The sequence below is a fragment of the Scyliorhinus canicula genome, chromosome 13 (genome assembly GCF_902713615.1).
Source record: "Scyliorhinus canicula chromosome 13, sScyCan1.1, whole genome shotgun sequence".
NCBI lineage: Eukaryota > Metazoa > Chordata > Chondrichthyes > Carcharhiniformes > Scyliorhinidae > Scyliorhinus > Scyliorhinus canicula.
The window spans coordinates 9,544,195-9,571,907 of record NC_052158.1 but is presented as its reverse complement, the minus strand read 5'-3'; the positions used below and the strand labels follow the sequence as shown (position 1 = coordinate 9,571,907).

The following is a 27,713-nucleotide window of genomic DNA, read 5'->3' as shown; positions in this document are numbered from 1 at the left end:
CGTCGTGTGGGACCATGTCTAACCCACGCTGACAGGATGGCCAAACCCGGACAGCCGCTCAGCCCATCGGGGCCCGGGAGGGGGGTCGCTGTCAACGGCCCCGACCGGCGTGGCATGAATCCCGCTCCCACCCGAAAAACACCGTCGGAGAATACGGCAGCCGGTGTCGGGGCGGTGGGGTGTGATTTGCGCCCCCCCCCCCGGGGATTTTTCCACCACATGGGTTCTTTTCCAACATTCGCCCCAGAGGGCAGCCTTGGATGAACGATTCGTCTGAAAATGGCAGCTCCGACAGCACAGCATGAAATGAAAATCGCTTATTATCACGAGTAGGCTTCAATGAAGTTACTGTGAAAAGCCCCTAGTCGCCACATTCCGGCACCTGTTTGGGGAGGCTGGTACAGGAATTGTACCGTGCTGCTGGCCTGCCTTGGTCTGCTTTCAAAGCCAGCGATTTAGCCCTGTGCTAAACCAGCCCCTGTATTACCTCAGTACCGCTCTGACATATCAAACTAGACAACCTTCTGTCTCAGAGGTTAGTGCTGCCCACTGAGCCAATGCTACTTTGGAGGGGGTGGAGGGGTGGGGAAATTGTGAACTGTGGAATTGTGTTTGTCCTTTGTTGATATCACAAATAAAGGCACATAATAATAATAATAATTATTATTATTATTATAATAATCGCTTATTGTCACGAGTAGGCTTCACACCAACCTTGTATTCTCCAACACCTCGCCTGAGCCTGAATTAAGAGGGCAGTCGGCCCATGTGATGCTCAGGATTCAAGTGGGTGGACGAAAGTACAGGCATCCAACCAGTAAATTGGGCCATAAACCAGCAGCTGGCTTCTCCGATTCTGGGGCTATGACCCTATGTCGCCATGGGAACAGTGCCGTAAAACAGCCACCTGTTCCCCGTTTTGCTGCAAACCTTGTGGCGGTATCGAGAGATACCTGGCGACTCTGAAAGCACATTCATAATTAGGGTTAAGAAAGGCGACATTATTAACCACCATATTTATAGCCATTAAAAGGGAGCAACACACAGACACAGGCACACACATACAGATACAGACACGCACAGACACAGGCACACACATACAGACACAGACACACACATACAGACACAGGCACACACACATACAGACACAGGCACACACAGACAGACACAGACACACACACACAGGCACACACATACAGACACAGGCACACACAGACAGACACAGACACACACATACAGGCACAGACACACACACATACAGACGCAGGCACACACATACAGACACAGACACACACAGACACACACACACACACAGACACACACATACAGACACATACACACAGACACACACACACACACACACAGACACAGACACACACATACAGACACAGATACAGACACACACAGACACAGGCACACACATACAGACACAGACACACACACACACAGACACACACATACAGACACATACACACAGACACACACACACACACAGACACAGACACACACATACAGACACAGATACAGACACACAGACACAGGCACACAGACACAGGCACACACATACAGACACAGGCACACACATACACACACACAGACACAGGCACACACATACAGACACAGGCACACACATACAGACACAGACACACACACACAGACACACACAGACAGACACAGACACACACAGACACACACACACAGACAAAGGCACACACATACAGACACAGACACACACATACAGGCACAGACACACAGACACAGATTCACACACAGACAGATACACACAGACACATGTACACACACTGACACAGATATACATATACACACATACATACACATACACACACATAGGCACACCCACACACAGACACAGGCACACACATAGACACAGATTCACACACAGACAGATACACACACAGACACACACACAGACACATGTACACACACTGACACAGATATACATATACAGACACACACATACATACATACACACAAATAGGCACACACACACACACACACACACAGATGTACACACACTCAGACACAGGTATACATATACAGACACACACATAGGCACACATGCACAACACACACACAGACGCACATGCACAACACACACAGATGCACACAGACACACGCACAGACACATGCACAGATACACACGTACAGACAAACACACTCTAGGGAGATTATCTGGTCACTGCCACATGTGGGATCTTGCTGTGTATGAACATTATCTGCCCTACTTCCCACATTGATTACCTCCAGGAAGTACTTCATTGAGTATGAAGTACTTCAGGAAAGCCCGAGGATGTGGCGAGTGCTACACGAAAGGAAGCGTTTGTGTTGTGCTCCGCTGCCTTGAACAATGCTCCGTTAGTTTTGTTTTTGTCCCTGCTCCTTCCTCCTTCCTGTTTCGGGAATGTTTATTGCGATGGTGGGTCTGGCTTTCACCCTGACCCCTCCCAGCCCCGTCCTGATTGATGAAGCACAGGCTGCCTCTCTGTCTCACCCTGCCCTCCAGCTTCTTACACAAGGTTGAATTAATGCTGCAGATATAGTTTGTCCCTCGCGTGGAAAGAACCTTCAGCCAAAACTATTCCCACTCCATCTCCAGACAGTGGAAAAAACCATTCCACTCCCCAGAATTCCATCCAAGAATTATTTCTTCTTCGTTGAGTGGATACGCACAAATCAGGAGAAATCTTTTGTCCGTACTTCAGGAATTCCCTTTTCCTTGATGCTATTTGTTTTTAAATAAATTTAGATTACCCACTTCATTGTTTCCAATTAAGGGGCAATTTAGTGTGGCCAATGCACCTACCCTGCACATCTTTGGGTTGTGGGGGTGAGACCCACACAGACACGGGGAGAATGTGCAAACTCCACACAGACAGTGACCCAGAGCTGGGATCGAACCTGGGACCTCAGCGACGTGAGGAAGCAGGGCTAACCCACTGAGCCACCGTGCTGCCCCCTTGATGCTATTTGTGCTATGGATATCCCAGTCTGTATTAGGATACCTGAATCCTGAAGAAGGAGCCGTGCTCCGAAAGCTCGTGTTTGAAACAAACCTGTTGGACTTTAACCTGGTGTTGTAAGACTTCTTACTGGATTAGGATAGTTTGACTCTGTTTTTTGATTGACTCTTTTGCGGGATGTGGCTGAGCCAGCATTTATTGTCCCTCCCTAATTGCCCCTCGAGAAGGTGGTGGTGAGCTGCCTTCTTGAACCGCTGCAGTCCCTGAGGTGTAGGTACACCCACTGTGCTGTTAGGGAGGGAGTTCCAGGATGTTGCCCCAGTAACAGTGAAGGAACAGCCGATATATTTCCCAGTCAGGATGGGGAGTGACTTGGAGGGGAATCTCCAGGTGGTGGGGTTCCCAGGTATCTGCTGCCCTTGTCCTTCTCGATGGTAGTGGTCGTGGGTATCGAAGGTGCTGCCTAAGGATCCTTGGTGAGTTACTGCAGTGCATCTTGTAGACAGCTGCCACCGTGGATTGGCATTGGAGAGATTGAATGTTTAGTATGGTGCCAATCCAGCGGGCATTTTGTTGGAGATGGTCATTCACTGGCACATGCGAGGTGAGAATGTTACGTGCCACCTACCAGCCTAGGACTAAATGGTGTCCGGGTCCGGCAGCATTTGGGCATGGCCCTATCTCTTTTCCAAAAGACTCCAATTAATAAATAAAGGGCAGGAATAAGGAAATGATTGGACGCTACAATGTGGGAACATCAGGATCTCTCTGGATGGACAGATTCGGATGGGCAGGAATGCCTCAGTGGACAATGATGTTTTGATTGGACGGCAAGTTGGGTGGAGTTGAGATGTTATTTAGATTGATGGGTGAGTGAGAGGCTGAGGGATGGGTGAGTGAGAGGCTGAGGGATGGGTGAGTGAGAGGCTGAGGGATGGGTGAGTGAGAGGCTGAGGGATGGGTGAGTGAGAGGCTGAGGGATGGGTGAATGAGAGGCTGAGGGATGGGTGAGTGAGAGGCTGAGGGATGGGTGAGTGAGAGGCTGAGGGATGGGTGAGTGAGAGGCTGAGGGATGGGTGAGTGAGAGGCTGAGGGATGGGTGAGTGAGAGGCTGAGGGATGGGTGAGTGAGAAGCTGAGGGATGGGTGAGTGAGAGGCTGAGGGATGGGTGAGTGAGAGGCTGAGGGATGGGTGAGTGAGAGGCTGAGGGATGGGTGAGTGCGAGGCTGAGGGATGGGTGAGTGAGAGGCTGAGTGATGGGTGAGTGAGAGGCTGAGGGATGGGTGAGTGAGAGGCTGAGGGATGGGTGAGTGAGAGGCTGAGGGATGGGTGAGTGAGAGGCTGAGGGATGGGTGAGTGAGAGGCTGAGGGATGGGTGAGTGAGAGGCTGAGGGATGGGTGAGTGAGAGGCTGAGGGATGGGAGAGTGAGAGGCTGAGGGATGGGTGAGTGAGAGGCTGAGGGATGGGTGAGTGAGAGGCTGAGGGATGGGTGAGTGAGAGGCTGAGGGATGGGTGAGTGAGAGGCTGAGGGATGGGTGAGTGAGAGGCTGAGGGATGGGTGAGTGAGAGGCTGAGGGATGGGTGAGTGAGAGGCTGAGGGATGGGTGAGTGAGAGGCTGAGGGATGGGTGAGTGAGAGGCTGAGGGATGGGTGAGTGAGAGGCTGAGGAATGGGTGAGTGAGAGGCTGAGGGATGGGTGAGTGAGAGGCTGAGGGATGGGTGAGTGAGAGGCTGAGGGATGGGTGAGTGAGAGGCTGAGGGATGGGTGAGTGAGAGGCTGAGGGATGGGTGAGTGAGAGGCTGAGGGATGGGTGAGTGAGAGGCTGAGGGATGGGTGAGTGAGAGGCTGAGGGATGGGTGAGTGAGAGGCTGAGGGATGGGTGAGTGAGAGTCTGAGGGATGGGTGAGTGAGAGGCTGAGGGATGGGTGAGTGAGAGGCTGAGGGATGGGTGAGTGAGAGGCTGAGGGATGGGTGTGTGAGAGGCTGAGGGATGGGTGAGTGAGAGGCTGAGGGATGGGTGTGAGAGGCTGAGGGATGGGTGAGTGAGAGGCTGAGGGATGGGTGAGTGAGAGGCTGAGGGATGGGTGAGTGAGAGGCTGAGGGATGGGTGAGTGAGAGGCTGAGGGATGGGTGAGTGAGAGGCTGAGGGATGGGTGAGTGAGAGGCTGAGGGACGGGTGAGTGAGAGGCTGAGGGATGGGTGAGTGAGAGGCTGAGGGATGGGTGAGAGAGGCTGAGGGATGGGTGAGTGAGAGGCTGAGGGATGGGTGAGTGAGAGGCTGAGGAATGGGTGAGTGAGAGGCTGAGGGATGGGTGAGTGAGAGGCTGAGGGATGGGTGAGTGAGAGGCTGAGGGATGGGTGAGTGAGAGGCTGAGGGATGGGTGAGTGAGAGGCTGAGGGATGGGTGAGTGAGAGGCTGAGGGATGGGTGAGTGAGAGGCTGAGGGATGGGTGAGTGAGAGGTTGAGGGATGGGTGAGTGAGAGGGTGAGGGATGGGTGAGTGAGAGGCTGAGGGATGGGTGAGTGGGTGAGTGAGAGGCTGAGGGATGGGAGAGTGAGAGGCTGAGGGATGGGTCAGTGAGAGGCTGAGGGATGGGTGAGTGAGAGGCTGAGGGATGGGTGAGTGAGAGGCTGAGGGATGGGTGAGTGAGAGGCTGAGGGATGGGTGAGTGAGAGGCTGTGGGATGGGTGAGAGAGAGGCTGAGGGATGGGTGAGAGAGGCTGAGGGATGGGTGAGTGAGAGGCTGAGGGATGGGTGAGTGAGAGGCTGAGGGATGGGTGAGTGAGAGGCTGAGGGATGGGTGAGTGAGAGGCTGAGGGATGGGTGAGTGAGAGGCTGAGGGATTAGTGAGTGAGAGGCTGAGGGATGGGTGAGTGAGAGGCTGAGGGATGGGTGAGTGAGAGGCTGAGGGATGGGTGAGTGAGAGGCTGAGGGATGGGTGAGTGAGAGGCTGAGGGATGGGTGAGTGAGAGGCTGAGGGATGGGTGAGTGAGAGGCTGAGGATGGGTGAGTGAGAGGCTGAGGGATGGGTGAGTGAGAGACTGAGGGGATGGGTGAGTGAGAGGCTGAGGGATGGGAGAGTGAGAGGCTGAGGGATGGGTGAGTGAGAGGCTGAGGGATGGGTGTGAGAGGCTGAGGGATGGGTGAGTGAGAGGCTGAGGGATGGGTGAGTGAGAGGCTGAGGGATGGGTGAGTGAGAGGCTGAGGGATGGGTGAGTGAGAGGCTGAGGGATGGGTGAGTGAGAGGCTGAGGGATGGGTGAGTGAGAGGCTGAGGGATGGGTGAGTGAGAGTCTGAGGGATGGGTGAGTGAGAGGCTGAGGGATGGGTGAGTGAGAGGCTGAGGGATGGGTGAGTGAGAGGCTGAGGGATGGGTGAGAGAGGCTGAGGGATGGGTGAGTGAGAGGCTGAGGGATGGGTGAGTGAGAGGCTGAGGGATGGGTGAGTGAGAGGCTGAGGGATTGGTGAGTGAGAGGCTGAGGGATGGGTGAGTGAGAGGCTGAGGGATGGGTGAGTGAGAGGCTGAGGGATGGGTGAGTGAGAGGCTGAGGGATGGGTGAGTGAGGGCTGAGGGATGGGTGAGTGAGAGGCTGAGGGATGGGTGAGTGAGAGGCTGAGGGATGGGTGAGTGAGAGGCTGAGGGATGGGTGAGTGAGAGGCTGAGGGATGGGTGAGTGAGAGGCTGAGGGATGGGTGAGTGAGAGGCTGAGGGATGGGTGAGTGAGAGGCTGAGGGATGGGTGAGTGAGGGGCTGAGGGATGGGTGAGTGAGAGGCTGAGGGATGGGTGAGTGAGAGGCTGAGGGATGGGTGAGTGAGAGGCTGAGGGATGGGTGAGTGAGAGGCTGAGGGATGGGTGAGTGAGAGGCTGAGGGATGGGTGAGTGAGAGGCTGAGGGATGGGTGAGTGAGAGACTGAGGGATGGGTGAGTGAGAGGCTGAGGGATGGGTGAGTGAGAGGTTGAGGGATGGGTGAGTGAGAGGCTGAGGGATGGGTGAGTGAGAGGCTGAGGGATGGGTGAGTGGGTGAGTGAGAGGCTGAGGGGATGGGTGAGTGAGAGGCTGAGGGATGGGTGAGTGAGAGGCTGAGGGATGGGTGAGTGAGAGGCTGAGGGATGGGTTGAGTGAGAGGCTGAGGGATGGGTGAGTGAGAGGCTGAGGGATGGTGAGTGAGAGGCTGAGGGATGGGTGAGTGAGGGGCTGAGGGATGGGTGAGTGAGAGGCTGAGGGATGGGTGAGTGAGAGGCTGAGGGATGGGTGAGTGAGAGGCTGAGGGATGGGTGAGTGAGAGGCTGAGGGATGGGTGAGTGAGAGGCTGAGGGATGGGTGAGTGAGAGGCTGAGGGATGGGTGAGTGAGAGACTGAGGGATGGGTGAGTGAGAGGTTGAGGGATGGGTGAGTGAGAGGCTGAGGGATGGGTGAGTGAGAGGCTGAGGGATGGGTGAGTGGGTGAGTGAGAGGCTGAGGGATGGGAGAGTGAGAGGCTGAGGGATGGGTCAGTGAGAGGCTGAGGGATGGGTGAGTGAGAGGCTGAGGGATGGGTGAGTGAGAGGCTGAGGGATGGGTGAGTGAGAGGCTGAGGGATGGGTGAGTGAGAGGCTGAGGGATGGGTGAGTGAGAGGCTGAGGGATGGGTGAGTGAGAGGCTGCGGGATGGGTGAGAGAGGCTGAGGGATGGGTGAGTGAGAGGCTGAGGGATGGGTGAGTGAGAGGCTGAGGGATGGGTGAGTGAGAGGCTGAGGGATTAGTGAGTGAGAGGCTGAGGGATGGGTGAGTGAGAGGCTGAGGGATGGGTGAGTGAGAGGCTGAGGGATGGGTGAGTGAGAGGCTGAGGGATGGGTGAGTGAGAGGCTGAGGGATGGGTGAGTGAGAGGCTGAGGGATGGGTGAGTGAGAGGCTGAGGGATGGGTGAGTGAGAGGCTGAGGGATGGGTGAGTGAGAGGCTGAGGGATGGGTGAGTGAGAGGCTGAGGGATGGGTGAGTGAGAGGCTGAGGGATGGGTGAGTGAGAGGCTGAGGGATGGGTGAGTGAGAGGCTGAGGGATGGGTGAGTGAGAGGCTGAGGGATGGGTGAGAGAGGCTGAGGGATGGGTGAGTGAGAGGCTGAGGGATGGGTGATTGAGAGGCTGAGGGATGGGTGAGTGAGAGGCTGAGGGATTAGTGAGTGAGGCTGAGGGATGGGTGAGTGAGAGGCTGAGGGATGGGTGAGTGAGAGGCTGAGGGATGGGTGAGTGAGAGGCTGAGGGATGGGTGAGTGAGAGGTTGAGGGATGGGTGAGTGAGAGGCTGAGGGATGGGTGAGTGAGAGGCTGAGGGATGGGTGAGTGAGAGGCTGAGGGATGGGTGAGTGAGAGGCTGAGGGATGGGTGAGTGAGAGGCTGAGGGATGGGTGAGTGAGAGGCTGAGGGATGGGTGAGTGAGAGGCTGAGGGATGGGTGAGTGAGAGGCTGAGGGATGGGTGAGTGAGAGGCTGAGGGATGGATGAGTGAGAGGCTGAGGGATGGGTGAGTGAGGGGCTGAGGGATGGATGAGTGAGAGGCTGAGGGATGGGTGAGTGAGAGGCTGAGGGATGGGTGAGTGAGAGGCTGAGGGATGGGTGAGTGAGAGGCTGAGGGATGGGTGAGTGAGAGGCTGAGGGATGGGTGAGTGAGAGGCTGAGGGATGGGTGAGTGAGAGGCTGAGGGATGGGTGAGTGAGAGGCTGAGGGATGGGTGAGTGAGAGGCTGAGGGATGGGTAAGTGAGAGGCTGAGGGATGGGTGAGTGAGAGGCTGAGGGATGGGAGAGTGAGAGGCTGAGGGATGGGTGAGTGAGAGGCTGGGGATGGGTGAGTGAGAGGCTGAGGGATGGGTGAGTGAGAGGCTGAGGGATGGGTGAGTGAGAGGCTGAGGGATTGGTGAGTGAGAGGCTGAGGGTTGGGTGAGTGAGAGGCTGAGGGATGGGTGAGTGAGAGGCTGAGGGATGGGTGAGTGAGAGGCTGAGGGATGGGTGAGTGAGAGGCTGAGGGATGGGTGAGTGAGAGGCTGAGGGATGGGTGAGTGAGAGGCTGAGGGATGGGTGAGTGAGAGGCTGAGGGATGGTTGAGTGAGAGGCTGAGGGATGGGTGAGTGAGAGGCTGAGGGATGGGTGAGTGAGAGGCTGAGGGATGGGTGAGTGAGAGGCTGAGGGATGGGTGAGTGAGAGGCTGAGGGATGGGTGAGTGAGAGGCTGAGGGATGTGTGAGTGAGAGGCTGAGGGATGGGTGAGTGAGAGGCTGAGGGATGGGTGAGTGAGAGGCTGAGGGATGGGTGAGTGAGAGGCTGAGGGATGGGTGAGTGAGAGGCTGAGGGATGGGTGAGTGAGAGGCTGAGGGATGGGTGAGTGAGAGGCTGAGGGATGGGAGAGTGAGAGGCTGAGGGATGGGTGAGTGAGAGGCTGAGGGATGGGTGAGTGAGAGGCTGAGGGATGGGTGAGTGAGAGGCTGAGGGATGGGTGAGTGAGAGGCTGAGGGATTGGTGAGTGAGAGGCTGAGGGATGGGTGAGTGAGAGGCTGAGGGATGGGTGAGTGAGAGGCTGAGGGATGGGTGTGTGAGAGGCTGAGGGATGGGTGTGTGAGAGGCTGAGGGATGGGTGAGTGAGAGGCTGAGGGATGGGTGAGTGAGAGGCTGAGGGATGGGTGAGTGAGAGGCTGAGGGATGGGTGAGTGAGAGGCTGAGGGATGGATGAGTGAGAGGCTGAGGGATGGGTGAGTGAGAGGCTGAGGGATGGGTGAGTGAGAGGCTGAGGGATGGGAGTGAGAGGCTGAGGGATGGGTGAGTGAGAGGCTGAGGGATGGGTGAGTGAGAGGCTGAGGGATGGGTGAGTGAGAGGCTGAGGGATGGGTGAGTGAGGGGCTGAGGGATGGGTGAGTGAGAGGCTGAGGGATGGGTGAGTGAGAGGCTGAGGGATGGGTGAGTGAGAGGCTGAGGGATGGGTGAGTGAGAGGCTGAGGGATGGGTGAGTGAGAGTCTGAGGGATGGGTGAGTGAGAGGCTGAGGGATGGGTGAGTGAGCGGCTGAGGGATGGGTGAGTGAGAGGCTGAGGGATGGGTGAGTGAGAGGCTGAGGGATGGGTGAGTGAGAGGCTGAGGGATGGGTGAGAGAGGCTGAGGGATGGGTGAGTGAGAGGCTGAGGGATGGGTGAGTGAGAGGCTGATGGATGGGGCTTTGGTCTGTGAGGACAGAGGGAAGGTGGACTAATCCTGCTCTGTACCTGCCCTCAGCCAGCGGTAACGTTGCCAACCCTCCAGGATTGGCCTGGAGTCTCCGGGAATCTAACACCAATCCTGAGGACACAGTTCTGAGTGACCCTGGAGAAAACAATCATTGGGACAAAAGCCAGGATCTTCTGGGAAAGGATGATCCTGATCTGGAAAATCACAGCCATTTTTTTCCGCCATTTTCTTTAAACGTTTCTCTTTTCCAGATATAAAAATATTGAAAATGGAGGAAAAGAAAACTCTGTTTGTCTGAACTCCATCCGATTGGGTCATGAGCCTTTCTGTTTTCCAATTGGCTGAGGAGGAGGATGGTGCGTTTCAGGAATGATGGATGTGTTCGCTGACTAACAGGCAGGTCATGTGTGAAGCCTCCAGGAATGTATTTAATCCGAATGATCAGACCCAAGCCTGCAGTGTGGGCCGACCCTATCAATGTGAAGGACACTGGTATCGCTCCATCAGTCGCAGCATTTCACACCAGCGAGGGCTGAGAAACCCTCAACATGATAATCATATTCCTACTCAGCTTAATCTCTCTCTTCATAGCCCTAAAGCTCTGGGGGCGTGAAAGGTTCCAGAAGCAACGCAGCGGACAGGAGCTCCCCGGCCCACCTTTACTGCCGCTCATTGGAAACCTTCAGGACCTGAGGCAGCAAAACCTCCACATCCACCTCACCAAATTGGCCAAGAGATTTGGGCCAATCTATAGGCTGCGGACATGGAAACAAGGTGGGAAATCTGAGAGGATTAACACGGGGGAAATGCTACTAATACTGAGGTAGCTGCAGGCAGAACGAATGATAGAGAGACTGGGGCAGTAACCAGGTTAGAATATGAACATTAATAGTAATGTGTGTGTGTGTATATGTGTGTTTGTGCATGTGTGCTCATATGAGTATGTGCGTTTGCGTGTGTATGTTTGTGCATGTATGTGTCAACATTTGTGTGCTTGTGCGTGTTTGTGCACGTGTGTTTGCGCATGTGTGTGTGTGTTTGCGTGTGCGCGCATGTGTGTTTGTGAATCTGTGTTTGTGCGTGTGTTTGTATGTATGTGTTTGTGTGTATTTGTGCATGTGTTTGTGCGTGTTTGTGTGTGTGTTTTTGTGTGTGTTTATGTGTCCTTGTGCATGTGAGTTTGCGCATGTGTGTGTTTGTGTGCTTGTGCGTGTACGTGTTTGTGCATGTGTTTGTGTGTGCGTGTGTGTGCATGTGTTTGTGTGTGCGTGTGTGTGCATGTTTGTGCATGTTTTGTGCATGTGCTTGTGCGTGTGTTTGTGTGTGTTTTGCGTGCTTGTGCATGTATGTGTATTTTTGCATGCGTTTGTTGTGTACTTGTGTGTGTTTGTGCATGTGTTTGTGTGTGCATGTGTCTTTGTGCATGGTCTTTTTTCGTGTATTGTGCGAGCATGTGCATGTTTGTACCTGTCTTTGTGAATGCAAGAGTGCTTGTGTGTATGTTTGTGGATGTGTTTGTGCGTGTGCTTGTGCATGTATGTGTATTTGTGCATGTGTTTGTGTGTTTTTGTGTGTGTATGTGTTTGAGTACATGTATGTGTGTTTATGTATGTGTGTGTGTAAGTGCGTGTGACCTACACAGCAGTGTACTCATTGTCAGTATGAAGGTAAGTAGTTTATCTTTGTTTAAATAATTCCTTTACCAGGAATCTTTGAATCAACAAGAGCAGGGTCTAGGTTTTTTTCTGAATTCTATGATATATTCCCTCTCTTTATGCTTTAACCAGTTCCTCGGAGCCAAGCTTTGCACTGTGCACAGCGCTGATCTCCGTATTATGAATGTCACTGAAAGATAGTCACAAATGAATCCAACCAGCAATATGGGGGGTGGGGGGCAGAGGGGGGGGGGGGGGGGGGTGAGTTTATTTACCCACAGAGCTGTGAGAAGGTGGAACTCGCTCCCACAGGGAGCGTTGAGGTAAATAGTCCGGATGTATTTGAGGGAAAGCTGGGTAGATACACGAGAGAGAGAGAGAGTGAAAGAGGATTTGAAGGAGATGTTAATAGGCAGAGAGGAAATAGGCCGGGTTATAGGCAGCAACACCAGCATGGGGGCAGTTGGGAGAATGGCCTGCGTCTCTGCTGGAAGTACTTTGTTAAAATTCATATTGAAAAGTCCAAAACCTTTCACTTGCTTCCAGAAATCGTGGTGCTAAACAGTACGGAGCTGATCAAAGAGGCACTGGTAAAGGGACCATCAGACCTTGCAGGACGGCCTCAGACATTTATAGGTACGAGACTCGTTTCCTCCCTCTTTCCCTCTTCTGTTTCTCCTCTTGCCACTCGTTCACACCAGCTACCCTTCTCCTGGTGGATGGTTGTGGTGGTCGTGGGTTTGGAAGGTGCTGCCTCAGGAACCTTGGTGAGTTACATCGTGTAGATGGTACACACGGCTGACACTGTTTGTCGGTGGTGGAGGGTTTGAATGTTTGTGGAAGGAGGAGCAATCAAGCGGGGCTGCTTTGTCCTGGACAGTGTCGAGCTTCTTGAGTGTTATTGGGGCAGCACTCAAGTGGAGAGTATCCATTACACTCCGGGTAATGCGTATTGTGCCTTATACCTCATACGCTGCAGGAAAGGATGTCCCGAAGCGTGGTACATTGGCGAGACCATGCAGACGCTGCGACAACCGATGAACGGACATCCCGTGACAATCACCCAGGCAGGAATGTTCCCTTCCAGGACAGCACGGTGTCGCAGTGGGTTAGCCCTGCTGCCTCACGGCGCTGAGGTCCCAGGTTCGATCCCGGCTCTGGGTCACTGTCCGTGTGGCGTTTGCACATTCTCCCCGTGTTTGCGTGGGTTTCGCCCCCACAATCCAAAGATGTGCAGGGTAGGTGGATTGGCCACGCTAAATTGCCCCATAATTGGAAAAAAATGAACTGGGTACTTTAAATTTATTTTAAAAAAGGAATGTTCCCTTCCAGTCGGGGAACACTTCAGCAGTCAAGGGCATTCAGCCTCCTATCTCCGGGTAAGCGTTCTCCAAGGCGGCCTTCAGGACGCGCGATAACGCAGAATCGCAGAGCAGAAACTGATAGCCAAGTTCCTCACACATGAGTGCGGCCTCAACCGGGACCTTGGATTCATGTCGCATTACATTCACCCCCCCACCATCTGGCCTGGGCTTGTGAAATCCTACCAACTGTCCTGGCTTGAGACAATTCACACCTCTTTAACCTGCTCCGTCTGGACCTGTAAGGACTTAATTACCTGCAAAGACTCGCATTCAAAGTATTGTCTTGCATCTTTGACTTTGTCCATATAAATGTTTCTGGAATCCACCTCTTCATTCACCTGAGGAAGGGGCAGTGCTCTGAAAGCTAGGGATTCAAAACAAACCTGTTGGACTTTAACCTGGTGTTTTGAGACTTCTCATTGTGGCTTATAATTGGTGAACAGGCTTTGGGGAGTCAAGAGGTGAGTTACTCTCTGCAGGATTCCCAACCTTTGACCTGTTCTTGTAGCCACAGGATTAATATGGCTAGTCCAGTTCAGTTTCTGGTCAATGGTAACTCCCAGGATGTTGATGGTGTTTGACAGGAATGTCTTAATGATTCGAATAAAATCCCTGCAATCGCCTCCTGATTCTCCCTGCTGTAGCTGGCCCAAGGGAGGAGAGGGAGTGACGGAATGACACAGACCTGACGCCCATTTTCAATGGTTTCACCACAGGTCCGACACAGGATGAGAAGCAGAGAAACCGAAGAAACACGGAGATAAAGGCAAAAGAAGTGAAGGGTAGAACAAGGGAGAGGGTGAAGACAGAGGAAACAAAAGTGTCCATCATTATATCAGCCATCATCTAATTAAATGGTGGAACAGGTTTGAGGGTTTGAATGGAGCTTCTCCCATTGTTGGCATAAGGATTGGGGAACTCAGAATTAAAAAATTTTTTTTAGAGTACCCAATTCATTTTTTCCAATTAAGGGGCAACTTAGCATGGCCAATCCACCTACCCTGCACATCTTTGGGTTGTGGGGGTGAAGCCCACGCAGACACAGGGAGAATGTGCAAACTCCACACGGACAGTCACCCAGAGCCGGGATCGAACCTGGGACCTCGGCGCCGTGAGGCAGCAGTGCTAACCACCGTGCTGCCCCTGGGGAACTCCAAATTAAGGTTTTGGGAAGAGATGGGGATGTGAAGAAACAGCCAGTGCTCATGACCTGAGACTTGCTGCCCACCAGGGTGGTGCACGGGGGAGATGATCAATGATTTTGAAAGCGATGTGAATGGGGACTTGAGAGAAATAAACTCAGGAGTCTACAGGGATAGAGTGGAGGGGCAAATGGAACTGACTGGCTTGCTCTAAGGAAAGCTGACACAGACTTGATGGGCCGAATGGCCTCCTTCAGGGCCATGATTGGTCCGACAGGCCCAGCCCAATATTCAGTCCCGCTGACTTGGGAAAGGATGCTCAGGTGTGTTACAGGCCGGGTTTGGGTCTCTGCCCTGCCCTCGCTGGCTTAATTGTCTTAACCTGTCACTGTTCCCTGCAGGAAACTTCATCTCCTTTGGCGGGAAGGACCTGGCCCTGGGAGATTACACCAGCGCCTGGAAGATCCAGAAGAAATTGGTGCACGGTGCGATTCAGCGAAGTCGGAGCATGGCGCTGGAACCCTTGGTGGAGCGAGAGGCTCGGAAACTGTGTGAGGTACAGTCCGAACTGGGTGGATGGAGTAGGCCGAATCCACCTGAGGTGGCCTGATATACATTTGACCAAAATGGGGAGAGAACTTTCTTACAATAATCCGTCTCTCTTTATCATTCCCTTTAGACATTCCAGAGCTATGTGGGGACGCCAGTGGATACAACAAGAGATTTCTCCATGTCCACCTGTAATGTCATCTCCTCCCTCACTTTTGGTACAAAGGTAAATGTTCACAAGGATCCTCTCATCATTTTATTGCTGTTTCAGTAAATGTTGCCTGTTACCTTCTCTTATCACTGTTGCTCACTTGGCTGGGCTGTCCCTGAAGGCGAGAGCGGGATGACAGTAACTGTCCCCAGTGATCCCTGGTGCTGGTTACCATGGTAACCCGCCTCTCCCACTTGCACTCGCCCACCAGCTGGAGTCTCTGCTTCTCACCTGCAGGTCAGAGGTTGAGAGGTCAGCAAGTGCTGTGGCAGCCAACCGTCCATGTCTGCAATGTGGACACTCGGCAACCACACATCAAAAGGTTTGGTGTGAAGAAATAGGAACTGGAGAAGGCAGTTTGGCTCCGAGAGACATCTCTGCCACTTAGTACGATTATCGCCTATCCTCTCCCTCAGCTTCACTTTTCCCTTGATCAGTGGATCACTCACGGGGTCAATGTTGATCAATGGATCACCTCGACAGGGTCAATGTTGATCAATGGATCACCTAGACAGGGTCAATGTTGATCAATGGATCTCCTAGACAGGGTCAATGTTGATCAATGGATCACTCACAGGGTCAATGTTGATCAGTGGATCACCTAGACAGGGTCAATGTTGATCAATGGATCACCTAGACAGGGTCAATGTTGATCAATGGATCACCTAGACAGGAGCAATGTTGATCAACGGATCACCTAGACAGGGTCAATGTTGATCAATGGATCACCTACACAGGGCCAATGTTGATCAATGGATCACCTAGACAGGGTCAATGTTGATCAATGGATCACCTAGACAGGGTCAATGTTGATCAATGGATCACCTAGACAGGGTCAATGTTGATCAATGGATCACCTAGACAGGGTCAATGTTGATCAATGGATCACCTAGACAGGGTCAATGTTGATCAATGGATCACCTAGACAGGGTCAATGTTGATCAATGGATCACCTAGACTGGGTCAATGTTGATCAATGGATCACCTAGACAGGGTCAATGTTGATCAATGGATCACCCAGACAGGGTCAATGTTGACACACGCACACACACACACACACACACAGGGTCAATGTCGACACACACACACACAGTGGGTGAATTGTGCTCTGTGCTACATTACGTATTCCACTGTTTGACTGGTTTCAGTATGAGAAGAACGATCCTGAGCTCCAGGATATACATGACTGCCTGGTGGAGCTGGTCAGTCTCTGGGGGTCGCCCTCAATCAGTCTTCTGGACATGTTTCCCATACTGCAGGTAAGACACCTGAGAATTCCACCTGGTAGTCACTATCTCCACCTCAGGGTGCTCTGCTACTGATGTATCTGTAAAATCTCTGATATTATGACCAGCATTTTCTTCAACGTTTTACCTAGTTGTCTTTGTTAGTCAGGAGAACAAAGAACAACACAAGCATAAAGTCAAACCAATTTTATTCAACAACAACAATATTTACCCTTAAATTAACCCAAAACCATAAACTAAAGATCCCCAAGATAGGGCAGGCTGGAGCATTGTGGATAGCACAATTGCTTCAGCTCCAGGGTCCCAGGTTCGATTCCGGCTTGGGTCACTGTCTGTGCGGAGTCTGCACATCCTCCCCGTGCGTGCGTGGGTTTCCTCCGGGTGCTCCGGTTTCCTCCCACAGTCCAAAGATGTGCAGGTTAGGTGGATTGGTCATGATAAATTGCCCTTAGTGTCCAAAATTGCCCTTAGTGTTGGGTGGGGTTACTGGGTTATGGGGATAGGGTGGAGGTGTTGACCTTGGGTAGGGTGCTCTTTCCAAGAGCTGGTGAAGACTCGATGGGCCGAATGGCCTCCTTCTACACTGCAAATTCTATGATAAAAAAAAAAGATTTGTTATACTACCCATATTCTCTGAGTCCCAATTTCCTCAGGGTCTTTCTTCGTTGGAAGGTGCTTCCTTGCATGCTGCACGCTGCTTCCTTCCGCCGCTGATCATATGTCTCGATTGCCTATGTGCGGAGTCTTTGCTGGTGGGAGGTCTGCGTGATTGATTCTTAGACCCCTCCCCTCGCCTTTCCAGAAACTTCTCTGGCTTTTGGCCAATGAGGGCTCAGGAAAGGGATCCCAACACCCAATGGATTACATGATGACCACTTGACAGGTTACCAGGGCCGCCATCATCTCTGGTGGTGCTGCTTGCACATAACCTATTGCCCTCGGTGCCAGAAAGTCTGGTTTGACCGGGATAACTCAAAACAAATCAGTGCATACCAATACAACCCATGGTCTCCTGATGAGTGAGTGACAGGTCAGGTCCAGACATGCCCTGTCAGCTTGTTTGAGTTTCAGTGGCCAAGTTCGAATTCCCATCAGGCTGTTTGTTGAAGCTCGCTGTGACTTGATGCAAAATGTCCAATATTTAAATGTTAAGTGTCCGACTTTATTGGGCCATTCCAAATGACCACACCTCACACTGTGGAGCATCACCGTATCGAGGACACGGTGGGTAGTATATGGCTGGTTCAGAGTAACATTTGGATCGGTTTAACATTGTCAGTCGATTGTCAAAATGTATCCATGTTAGTTCCCATTTATTGGCTGTTTGCGAATGACACCACACATTCATGGACGGAACGTTTTTATTCCCCCCCCCTCCCGCTCCGTTATTATCATTAGCATTTTCCCAATTCCGCCTGGAAGGAATTTCAAAAGGCAGTGGAGAAACGAGATACCTTTGTCCGCCGGCAGATTGAGAGGCACAAGGTGAGTGAGCATCGTTCAACAACCATCAGCAGGTAACTAGAGCAATAGCTACTGAGCATGTGCGTGTGGAGCTATGCCATCATGATGTCATCACTGGGTGACGATGAGTAAGACGCTGTAGCTATGCCTGACTGTCCTGTAACCTTGTGTAACATTAGTGTGAACCTCAAGGTAATGCGCTGGGGTCCCAGGTTCAACTCCCATTACGGCACAATTTGTATTTAATAAAATTCTAATGGTGACCATGAAACCAATGTCACAAAAAATCCCACTGGTTCACTAATGTCCTTTAGGGAAGGAAATCTTCTATCCTTACCTGGTCTGGCCTACATGGGACTTTAGACCCACAGCAATGTGGTTGACCCTCAACTGCCCCTGAAGGGCAATTAGGGTTGGGCACTAAATGCTGGTACATCCTGAGTTGTCCCGGTCTCATGAACGAATAAACAAAAACAATTCTCTAGTCTCCAGAAATCAAGACATGGCGGCAGAATTTCTTACTGTCACTTTGTCTTCACTTCAACAAGATGGGCACACTTTGCCAGTCTATTTGAAGGCATGAAAGAAATATTTGCTTGTGTACAGAAAATTCTCCCATGTCTGTAAGCACTGCATCTTCGAAACATGGAGGACCTTTTGAAGTGTTGCGACTGTTGTAATATTAGGAGATGCCAGAATTAAACTGCATACAGCAGATTCTCACAAATATACACGTAGTAATGACCATATTGTGTTAATGATGTTGATTGAGGGATAAATATTGGCTGGGACACTGAGGAGATCTTCCCTACTCTCCCTATACCTTTCTTCAAAGTGGTGGCTACATGGGATCTTTACGTCCTCCTGTGAGAGAAGAGGAGGCCTCAGTTCAGCCTTCCATCCAAAAGGCAACCCTGCACTCCCTCAGTACTGCATTGGGAGTGTAAGTCTGGATCAGTACTTCCCAAACCGTTTCCACCACCATCACCCCATTTTAATGCCTCACTCAGTCTTCGTGTGACTGCAGAATGAAAACTATGGGGGGATAGGTGCAGTTTACAGGATATGGGGCTGGTGGGGGGAGGTTTCTGCTGTTGAGGGTGTACAGGAGTTGATTGCGGTAGGGAGGGGGTTTAGCTGGATGCGTATCTTTATTGGCAGCAGTGATCAGGCCTCAGTTCATTAAGGAAAGAGAATGTGAGGATTTAATCAGCTGTCAGAAATCAGCACAGCCATCGCTGTCTCTGAGCTCGCGACTCCCAAAATCCCATCATGCAACCCCACAGGGCAGCTTAAACCATAATTTGGGAAGCCTTGGTCCTGGCTGATATTCAAGCCCATAACCAGTTTGCTCAAAGGGATGTGTGAGGCACAAGATGAGCAGGGCACCTTTCCCCCATTATCCAGTGTAGAGTAAAGGGTTAACTCGAACAGCAGTTACTGAGCATGTGCGTATGGAGCTATGTCATTGTGATGTCACTCACTGGGAGATGATGAGTAAGAAGTACCTTGGAGAGGAGCTGTAGCTATGTCTGACTGTCCCGTAACCTTGTAAAGCGTTATTGGGGAGGTGGTGGCATAGTGGTATTGTCACTGGGCTAGTAACCCAGAGACCCAAGGTAATGCACTAGGGTCCCAGGTTCAAATCCCACCATAGCAGATGGGATACAAATCTGGAATTGAAAGTGCAATGATGACCGTGAAACCAATGTCCTTTAGGGAAGGAAATCGGAAGTCCTTACCTGTTCTGCCGTACATGTAACTTCAGATCCACAGTAATGTGGATGACTGTCAAATGCCCTCTGAAATGGGCCAACAAACCACTCACTTCCAGGGCAATTACAGACGGGTAATAAATGCTGGCCCAGCCCACGCAACCCACATCCCATAAATTAATTTAAAATAAATTACAGTCAAGAGTAATAGAAGAGGGGTAGCATGGTGGTTAGCATAAATGCTTCACAGCTCCAGGGTCCCAGGTTCGATTCCCGGCTGGGTCACTGTCTGTGTGGAGTCTGCACATCCTCCCCGTGTGTGTGGGTTTCCTCCGGGTGCTCCGGTTTCCTCCCACAGTCCAAAGATGTGCGGGTTAGGTGGATTGGCCATGCTAAATTGCCCGTAGTGTCCTAAAAAGTAAGGTTAAAGGGGGGGTTGTTGGGTTACGGGTATAGGGTGGATACGTGGGTTTGAGTAAGGTGATCATTGCTCGGCACAACATCGAGGGCCGAAGGGCCTGTTCTGTGCTGTACTGTTCTATGTCTATGTCTAAGAGGGAAGGAAAGTAGAGGGTTTTTTTCAGTGCCTTTCTGAGTCAGCACATGAGGTAAGAATTCTTTGCATTTCTGTAGCACCTTTAACAGAGTAAAAAATCCTGATGAACTTCACAGGAGGGATTGCAAAGCAAAATTTGACTTTGGGTCACAGTAAGACAGATGACACCATTCACCTGTCCCCAAAATACTTGAGAGTCCAAGGAAATGGTCAGGAAACACAGATAATCTGTTCTTTGTTAGAGATATTGGTTGAGGGATTTAAACTGGGGTGGGGAGTCTGGGGGAAGCCACCCTGCCGTTCCTTGAAATATTCGCCGCAGAATGTTTAACACTCATCTGAGTCCCGTGTGAAAAATACAATCAGGAGAGAGAGAGGTTCAGGGAGGGAATTCCTGAATCACGGGGCCAGGCGACATTCCTGCCCCTGATGGAGGAGATTAAAACAAAAGATAGAGGAGGGTCTGGAATTGGAGGAGTGCAGGGACCTTGGAGGATTGTAGGGTTGGAGGTGGTTACTGAGATCAGGAGGAGCAAGGCTTGTTGGAAAACAAGGAAGAGAATTTGAAAATGAAGTGGCTGTTGGGACCCATCACCAAACACTGAGGGTGATCTGTCAGTGGGATTCACTGCAAAATAGGATACAGGAGCAATCGAGTTTTGGATGGGTTGAAGCTTCCGGAGGGTTGAAGATTCCCAGGGGAATGGTGGAATATTCATATCTAGAGATGGGAAAGTTCTGTTTGTGGGTTTTGGCAGCAGATGGATTGAGGGAAGGGTGGAGGAGTAACATTTGGAGTTTTGTGTTGTAGGAGACATTTCAGAAGGGGAAGGTCCGCGATACCACGGATGCACTGATGAAGTATTTCTGGGACCAGGAGGAAGACACTGCCGAAGTGGGCGAGGTCACTGAGGAACATATCCACATGGCCATTGTGGACCTCTTTGTGGGAGGAACTGAAACAACATCTTCCACTCTGGGCTGGGCGATCGCCCTCCTGGTTCAGAGGCCTGAGGTGAGTGAGAGCTCAACAACTGGACGTGGCCCCTGTTCAAAACCAGCTGCCTCGTTTCCTGCAGCCCCTCTGTTCCTTCATTCAAGTGGGCAACTTGGCACTTCCAGGCGGAATTTCGGGATTGGCGCTCGCCATCCTGAGAGTCGGCATGTAATGTGCTCCTGCCGACTCTCGGAAGCCCATTGCCGTTTCACGGTCATTTGAAATCTGATTGACAGAGGGCAGGTCTCCTGTCTGTCCTTGGAAGTGTGGTCATCCCATCAGTTTGGGCAGCAGCTCTCCAGCCTGTCCAGGCACAGCACTGCAGTGGCTGGAAGAGGTACTGCAATGCTCTGCCTGGAAATGAAATAGAACAGTATAGCACAGAACAGGCCCTTCGGCCCTCGATGTTGTGCCGAGCAATGATCACCCTACTCAAACCCACGTATCCACCCTATACCATACAACCCCCCCCTTAACCTTACTTTTTTAGGACACTACGGGCAATTTAGCATGGCCAATCCACCTAACCCGCACATCTTTGGACTGTGGGAGGAAACTGGAGCACCCGGAGGAAACCCACGCACACACGGGGAGGACGTGCAGACTCCGCACAGACAGTGAATCAGCCGGGAATCGAACCTGGGACCCTGGAGCTGTGAAGCATTTATGCTAACCACCATGCTACCGTGCTGCCCGAAATGAAAATGAAAATCGCTTATTGTCACGAGTAGGCTTCAATGAAGTTACTGTGAAAAGCCCCTAGTTGCCACATTCCGGCACCTGTCCGGGGAGGCTGGTATGGGAATCGAACCGTGCTGCTGGCCTGCTTGGTCTGCTTTAAAAGCCAGCGATTTAGCCAAGTGAGCTAAACCACTAAGTCGCAAGGTAGGTTCCTGGGATCTCAGGGGTTGGAGGGAGCAGGAGATGGCCTTGAGGGTTAGAATGGGGGGGGGGGGGGGGGGGATCATGGCATCGGGGGTTAGACTGGGCTGGCGGTAAGGAAGGGCCAGAGCTCCCAGTTCCTGGAGAGGAGAGGGCTCCAAATCTGACGTAGTCTTCAGATTTTAGGCACTGCCCCCGCACCCCACACGTCCTGCCCGAGTTGGAGAATTGTTTCTTTTTTGGGTTCCCACTCCCCTCTGACTCGTGGCCACCAGCCTGAAAAATGAGGTTGGGTTTGGCACAGTGGGCTAAACAGCTGACCTGTAATGCAGAACAATGCAAGCAGCGCGGGTTCAATTCCCATATCAGCCTCCCCGAACAGGCGCCGGAATGTGGCGACTAGGGGCTTTCCACAGTCACTTCATTTGAAGCCGACTTGTGATAATAAGTGATTATTATTATTAAAAGAGGTGAAAGGGCGGGTTTCCCACCCGAGGCTCTGACCGACCCATCGTGACATTGCCCCTGGGTTGGGGTCAGCAGAATACTGGGGAAAACCCTGCCCTTGAAATTTTACACTCGCTCTCCCGCTGCCTCAGAACCTGGGGGAGTGTAAAATATATATTTTTTAAAATTTAGAATACCTAACTCATTGTTTCCAATTCAGGGGCAATTTAGTATAGCCAATCCACCTAGCCTGCACATTTTTTGGGGTGTGGGGGTGAAACCCACGCAAACACGGGCAGAATAAGCAAATTCCACACAGACAGTGACCCAGAGCCAGGATCGAACCTGGGACCTTGGCGCCGTGAGACTACAGTCCTAACCCACTGTGCCACCTTGCTGCCCCTCGGGGAGTGTAAAATATGCCGACTGTATTGCAGTAGTAACAAAGACAAATGCCAACTCAGAGATGAGGGATTAATGTTCTCCTGTTTCCAATGGTCCTCTGAAAACCTCACTACGCTCAGTCTTTGAAAGCAAGAACACAAATATAGAAGCAGCGATGGACCAATTGGCCCATCGAGTTTGCTCTGCCATTCAATACGATTGTACCTGACCTTGTGGCTTCAACTCCATTTTCCTGCCCACTCCCCACATCCCATCATTCCCTGCGGCCAAAAACATGTCTGTCCCAGCATTCAACTTGGTAATCCGTGACATCTGAGGTAATCTGAGGCCATTTCTTACCGTTTTGGGGGTGAATTTAAAAAACGGTGAAGACATTAGTTTGAGCACGGCAAAAGGGGACAGTGCTGGCTCACCACTTTGCAGGAAGCCATGATTCTGCTAGATGGGGCGAAGAGAAGATGTACAAGGGTGTTGCCTAGCCTGGAGGATTGTAGCTCAGAGGGAAGACACTGCCGAAGTGGGCGAGGTGACTGAGGAACATATCCACATGGCCATTGTGGACCTGTTTGAGGAGCTCTTGGGGCGCACTGTGGGCATTTTCCTTTCTTCTGAGTTACGAGCTCTGGTTTCGAGTCTCTCTCCAGGACCTGATGGGCGGTGAAGGTGGCTTCATAATGTGATGGGGTCTGCACGATCTCTCCGTGTGTGCGTGGGTTTCCTCCGGGTGCTCTGGTTTCCTCCCACTGTCTAAAGATGTGCAGGTTCGGTAAATTGGCCATGGTAAATTGCCCCTTAGCGCCCAAAGATGTGCAGGTTGGGTGGAGTTATGGGTTACGGTGATAGAGCGGGGAGTCGGCCTAGGTAGGGTGCTCTTTCAGAGGGTTGGTGCAGACTTGTGGGCCGAATGGCCTTCTGCACTATTGGTGACCAAACAGGTTGAGAATCATCCTGCAAAATCCTTCAAACATATGATAATGGCAGGTGGTAAGAGTGTGAGAGATTCTTGGGCAGCCATGTGATGGAACGTTCATTACAGCCTCTTACCTGCATGTCGTAGCCTGGAGCCTTGTTAAAGTACAGGTTGCCGCAGCAACCCGGACTGTAGCACAACTTCACCACTACTGTTACCAGAGAGGTCGGCTCCACCTCCACCGCAAACCTTCAGTGGTGAGGAGGGCCGGGTGGCCGATGGGAGACATTGGGCGGGATTTCCTGGGAGTAGTCCACCGTTAGTGGGATATTCCGGTTCCACCACTGTCAATGGGGTTTCCTACACCCTCCGTTACCGGGGAAACCACGCTGTCAGGGTTGCCATCGGCAGGATGGGAAGATCCTAATTTAAGGGCATTTAAGTGGTCACTGGATAGACATATGGATGAAAATGGAATAGTGTAGGTCAGATAGGCTTCAGATGGTTTCACAGGTCGGCGCAACATCGAGGGCCGCAGGGCCCGTACTGCGCTGTAATGTTCTATGTTCTAATGGGCATTTAATGGGCAGCACGGTAGCACAAGTGGCTAGCACTGTGGCTTCACAGCTCCAGGGACCCAGGTTCGATTCCCCGTTGGGTCACTGGCTGTGCGGAGTCTGCACGTTCTCCCCGTGTGTGCGTGGGTTTCCTCCGGGTGCTCCGGTTTCCTCCCACAGTCCAAAGATGTGCGGGTTAGGTGGATTGGCCAGGCTAAATTGCCCTCAGTGACCAAAAAAAGGTTAGGAGGGGTTATTGGGTTACGGGGATAGGGTGGAAGTGAGGGCTCAAGTGGGTCGGTGCACACTCGATGGGTCGAATGGCCTCCTTCTGCACTGTATGTTCTATGTATCCCGCTGATGGGAATGGCTGGAAAATCCCACCCATCAGGGGGTGGGGGGGGGGAGGTCAGAGTGAATGGCAGCAGCAAGTGACACAACTGTTTTTGACACCCACTTTGGTCTTTTTCAGATTCAGGACCGCATTTACGGTGAGATGTGCAACCTGGTCGGAGAAGGGCGTTATCCCACCTACGCTGAGAGGAAGAATCTGCCCCTTCTGTCTGCCACCATCGCCGAGGTTCTGCGGCTCAGACCGGTGGTTCCCCTCTCCTTGCCGCACCGTGCAACCTGCGACAAGAGGTGGATCCCACATCCCGGCCATTTCCTGCTGCGTCCGGAGGTCATTTCCCGGGGTCACCTCAGCTTCCTGCCCCCCTCGCCCCATGGGGCTGGTTGGGATTCGATGTAAAGATCGTGCAGTTTAGCTCATCCCTTCCTCACTTGACGTTGAACAGAAATATCCATTATTAAGTTAGCAACCCGGAGGTAACCTAGGGGTATGATTCTCGCTTAGGGACTTTTATTTTTTGCGGGAAAAGGCGAGAGGTCCTGGGTTCAAATCCCGGACAAGCCCTGTTTTTGGGCAGCACGGTAGCATGGTGGTTAGCATAAATGCTTCACAGCTCCAGGATCCCAGGTTCGATTCCCGGCTGGGTCACTGTCTGTGCGGAGTCTGCACGTCCTCCCCGTGTGTGTGTGGGTTTCCTCCGGGTGCTCCGGTTTCCTCCCACAGTCCAAAGATGTGCGGGTTAGGTGGATTGGCCATGCTAAATTGCCCGTAGTGTCCTAAAAAGTAAGGTTAAGGGGGAGGGGGGGGTTGTTGGGTTACGGGTATAGGGTGGATACGTGGGTTTGAGTAGGATGATCATTGCTCGGCACAACATCGAGGGCCGAAGGGCCTGTTCTGTGCTGTACTGTTCTATGTTCTATGTTCTATGTAACAAAGGTGGGGGGGAGGTGAGCTTCAGCTGTGGCAGGGGCACAAATGGGCAACGTGATGGAACTGGAAGTAGGCCGCTGGTGATGGAATGGGTTAGCGTCACACCCGGGCCTTGCTGGGGTACAAGCCTGCGGAATTAATGGGCAAGGCAAACCAGTTGGTCAATGAAGACTCCAACACCCTGTGATGGTCAAAGCACCAGAACTAGACACTTCCTACCCTTCCCCCTATTCCGTCCTACCCCCACCCTCACACCCCCAACACAGCCATGCAATCTCCACGGTGGGGAAAACAAAACCCTGGGCCAATAAGACAAAGAATAGTCTGGAAAATTCTTGTCCGATTCCTTCAGGCAATGGAAAGCAGTCCAGGAGATGGACTTTGCTAACACAAAGGTTTTTCTTTTTTAGTGGTAGGTGTTTTGTTACCTGTAACTCAGTTACAGTAGACACTCTGGAAAGAAGGCTAGAAGTCGTCCAGAAGTTTGATGGTAGGTTTATTGAGGAAAACAACTTAAATAACTGCATGAGCTCTTACTTAAAGAACTGCACTTGTAAATGAGGTTACAACTTTTCTATGCTCTGCAACTAGGCCTGACCACACTAGCAACCCTGAGCTAAATTTCCGTTCCTGTTCCCCTCACAGTCACATCAGCCAAAGTGAGTCTTGGTGAACCAATAGCTCGGGTCGGTTGAGTGTATACAGAAGGGGCTGATGGGTAATGGAAAGACCACCAGGGGGCAGCACGGCGTCACTTTTATACATGGCCGTGCTGCCCCCTGGTGGTCTTTCCATTACCCATCAGCCCCTTCTGTACACACTCAAGTAAGGATCACTACAGTAGGGAATCTTTGTCAAGATCGGTTTAACGAGTGTTTTTCCCCCCCCTCTGAAGTGTTGCAGGTTATTTTGTTCAAAAGGGAACCAATGTCATCACCAACCTGTTTGGAGCACATCAAGATGGAAGGAAATGGGCAGACCCGGCACATTTCAGACCAGGTAATCAGCAATGATAACTGGATTGGGACTGACCCAGCAGATTTCAGACCCAGTTTGGATTAAAATTGAATCTGACAACTGAGGGTTGATGCGTTTGATTGCAGAACGTTTCTTGGAGGCAGCTGATGGCGAGCAGAACATGCAGAGCATCATCTCTTTCGGGGCTGGGGCCAGGACCTGTCTCGGTGAACCAATAGCTCGGGTCGAGCTCTTCATTTTCATGGCTTATCTCCTGAAGAATTTCCAGTTCCTGCCAGCGAAGGATGTAGATCAGCCGGCCCTCCACGCACAGCCTGGAATCCTGCTGAAAGTGAAACCCTTCCCTGTATCGATTGTACGGAGATCAGTGCTCACACACAACTGATACCAAAGGCTGGACAGATATTGGGATTGGAGATTTGAGAAGGGGTTGCGGGGGAAGGGTTAAATGATGGCGGATTTGTGAGGGTCAGGGGATTTGAAGTGCTGACATCCTTCACATCTGCCTCTTGATTTCATTGTGTAGTCGCTTTGCTTATTTTTCTATCAATCAGCGCCTGAGTCAATGTTCCAGTAGAGGGGGCAAGAGAGCAAGGGGCTCACCAATGCTCTGTGCTGCCAAATTATAGGGTTGACTGTAAATGATAATGGGCGATTTTATTGAGCTGTTTAAGGCTAGAAATCCTGCAGCGAGTAACTCACCTCCTGACCTCCCAAATCCTGTCCACCATCTAAAAGCACAAGTCAGGAGCATGATGGGATACTCTCCACTTGCCTGGGTGAGCGTAGCTCCAACAACACTCAAGAAGCTCAACACCATCCAGGATAAAGCAGTCCGCTTGGTTACTACCCCTCCACTCACATTCAATCCCTCTATCGCCAACGAACAGTGGCAGACATGTGTACCATCTACAAGATGCGCAGGTTAGGTGGATTGGCCTTGCTAAATTGCCTCTTACAAAGAACAAATAAAAGTAAAGCACAGGAACAGGCCCTTCGGCCCTCCAATCCTGTACCGACCATGCTGCCTGTCTAACCTAAAATCTTCTACACTTCCAGGGCCCGTATCCCTCTGTTCCCATCCTATTCATGTATTTGTCAAGATGCCCTTTAAACGTCACTATCGTCCCTGCTTCCACCACCTCCTCCGGCAGCGAGTTCCAGGCACCCACTACCCTCTGTGTA

General features: G+C 51.8%; 1 protein-coding gene across 1 annotated transcript; it reads left to right on the top strand.

Annotated features, from left to right (window-relative positions):
* Positions 1 to 10,679: 10,679 nt before the first annotated feature.
* On the top strand, positions 10,680 to 27,202 carry LOC119976237 (steroid 21-hydroxylase). The gene is made up of 10 exons (XM_038816584.1): positions 10,680 to 10,941; positions 12,369 to 12,458; positions 14,730 to 14,884; positions 15,008 to 15,103; positions 16,237 to 16,347; positions 17,734 to 17,820; positions 20,882 to 21,085; positions 24,741 to 24,910; positions 26,446 to 26,549; positions 26,654 to 27,202. The coding sequence occupies exons 1-10, from the start codon at positions 10,716 to 10,718 to the stop codon at positions 26,911 to 26,913; spliced, it is 1,503 nt and encodes a 500-aa protein (XP_038672512.1). The 5' UTR covers positions 10,680 to 10,715; the 3' UTR covers positions 26,914 to 27,202.
* Positions 27,203 to 27,713: the final 511 nt, after the last annotated feature.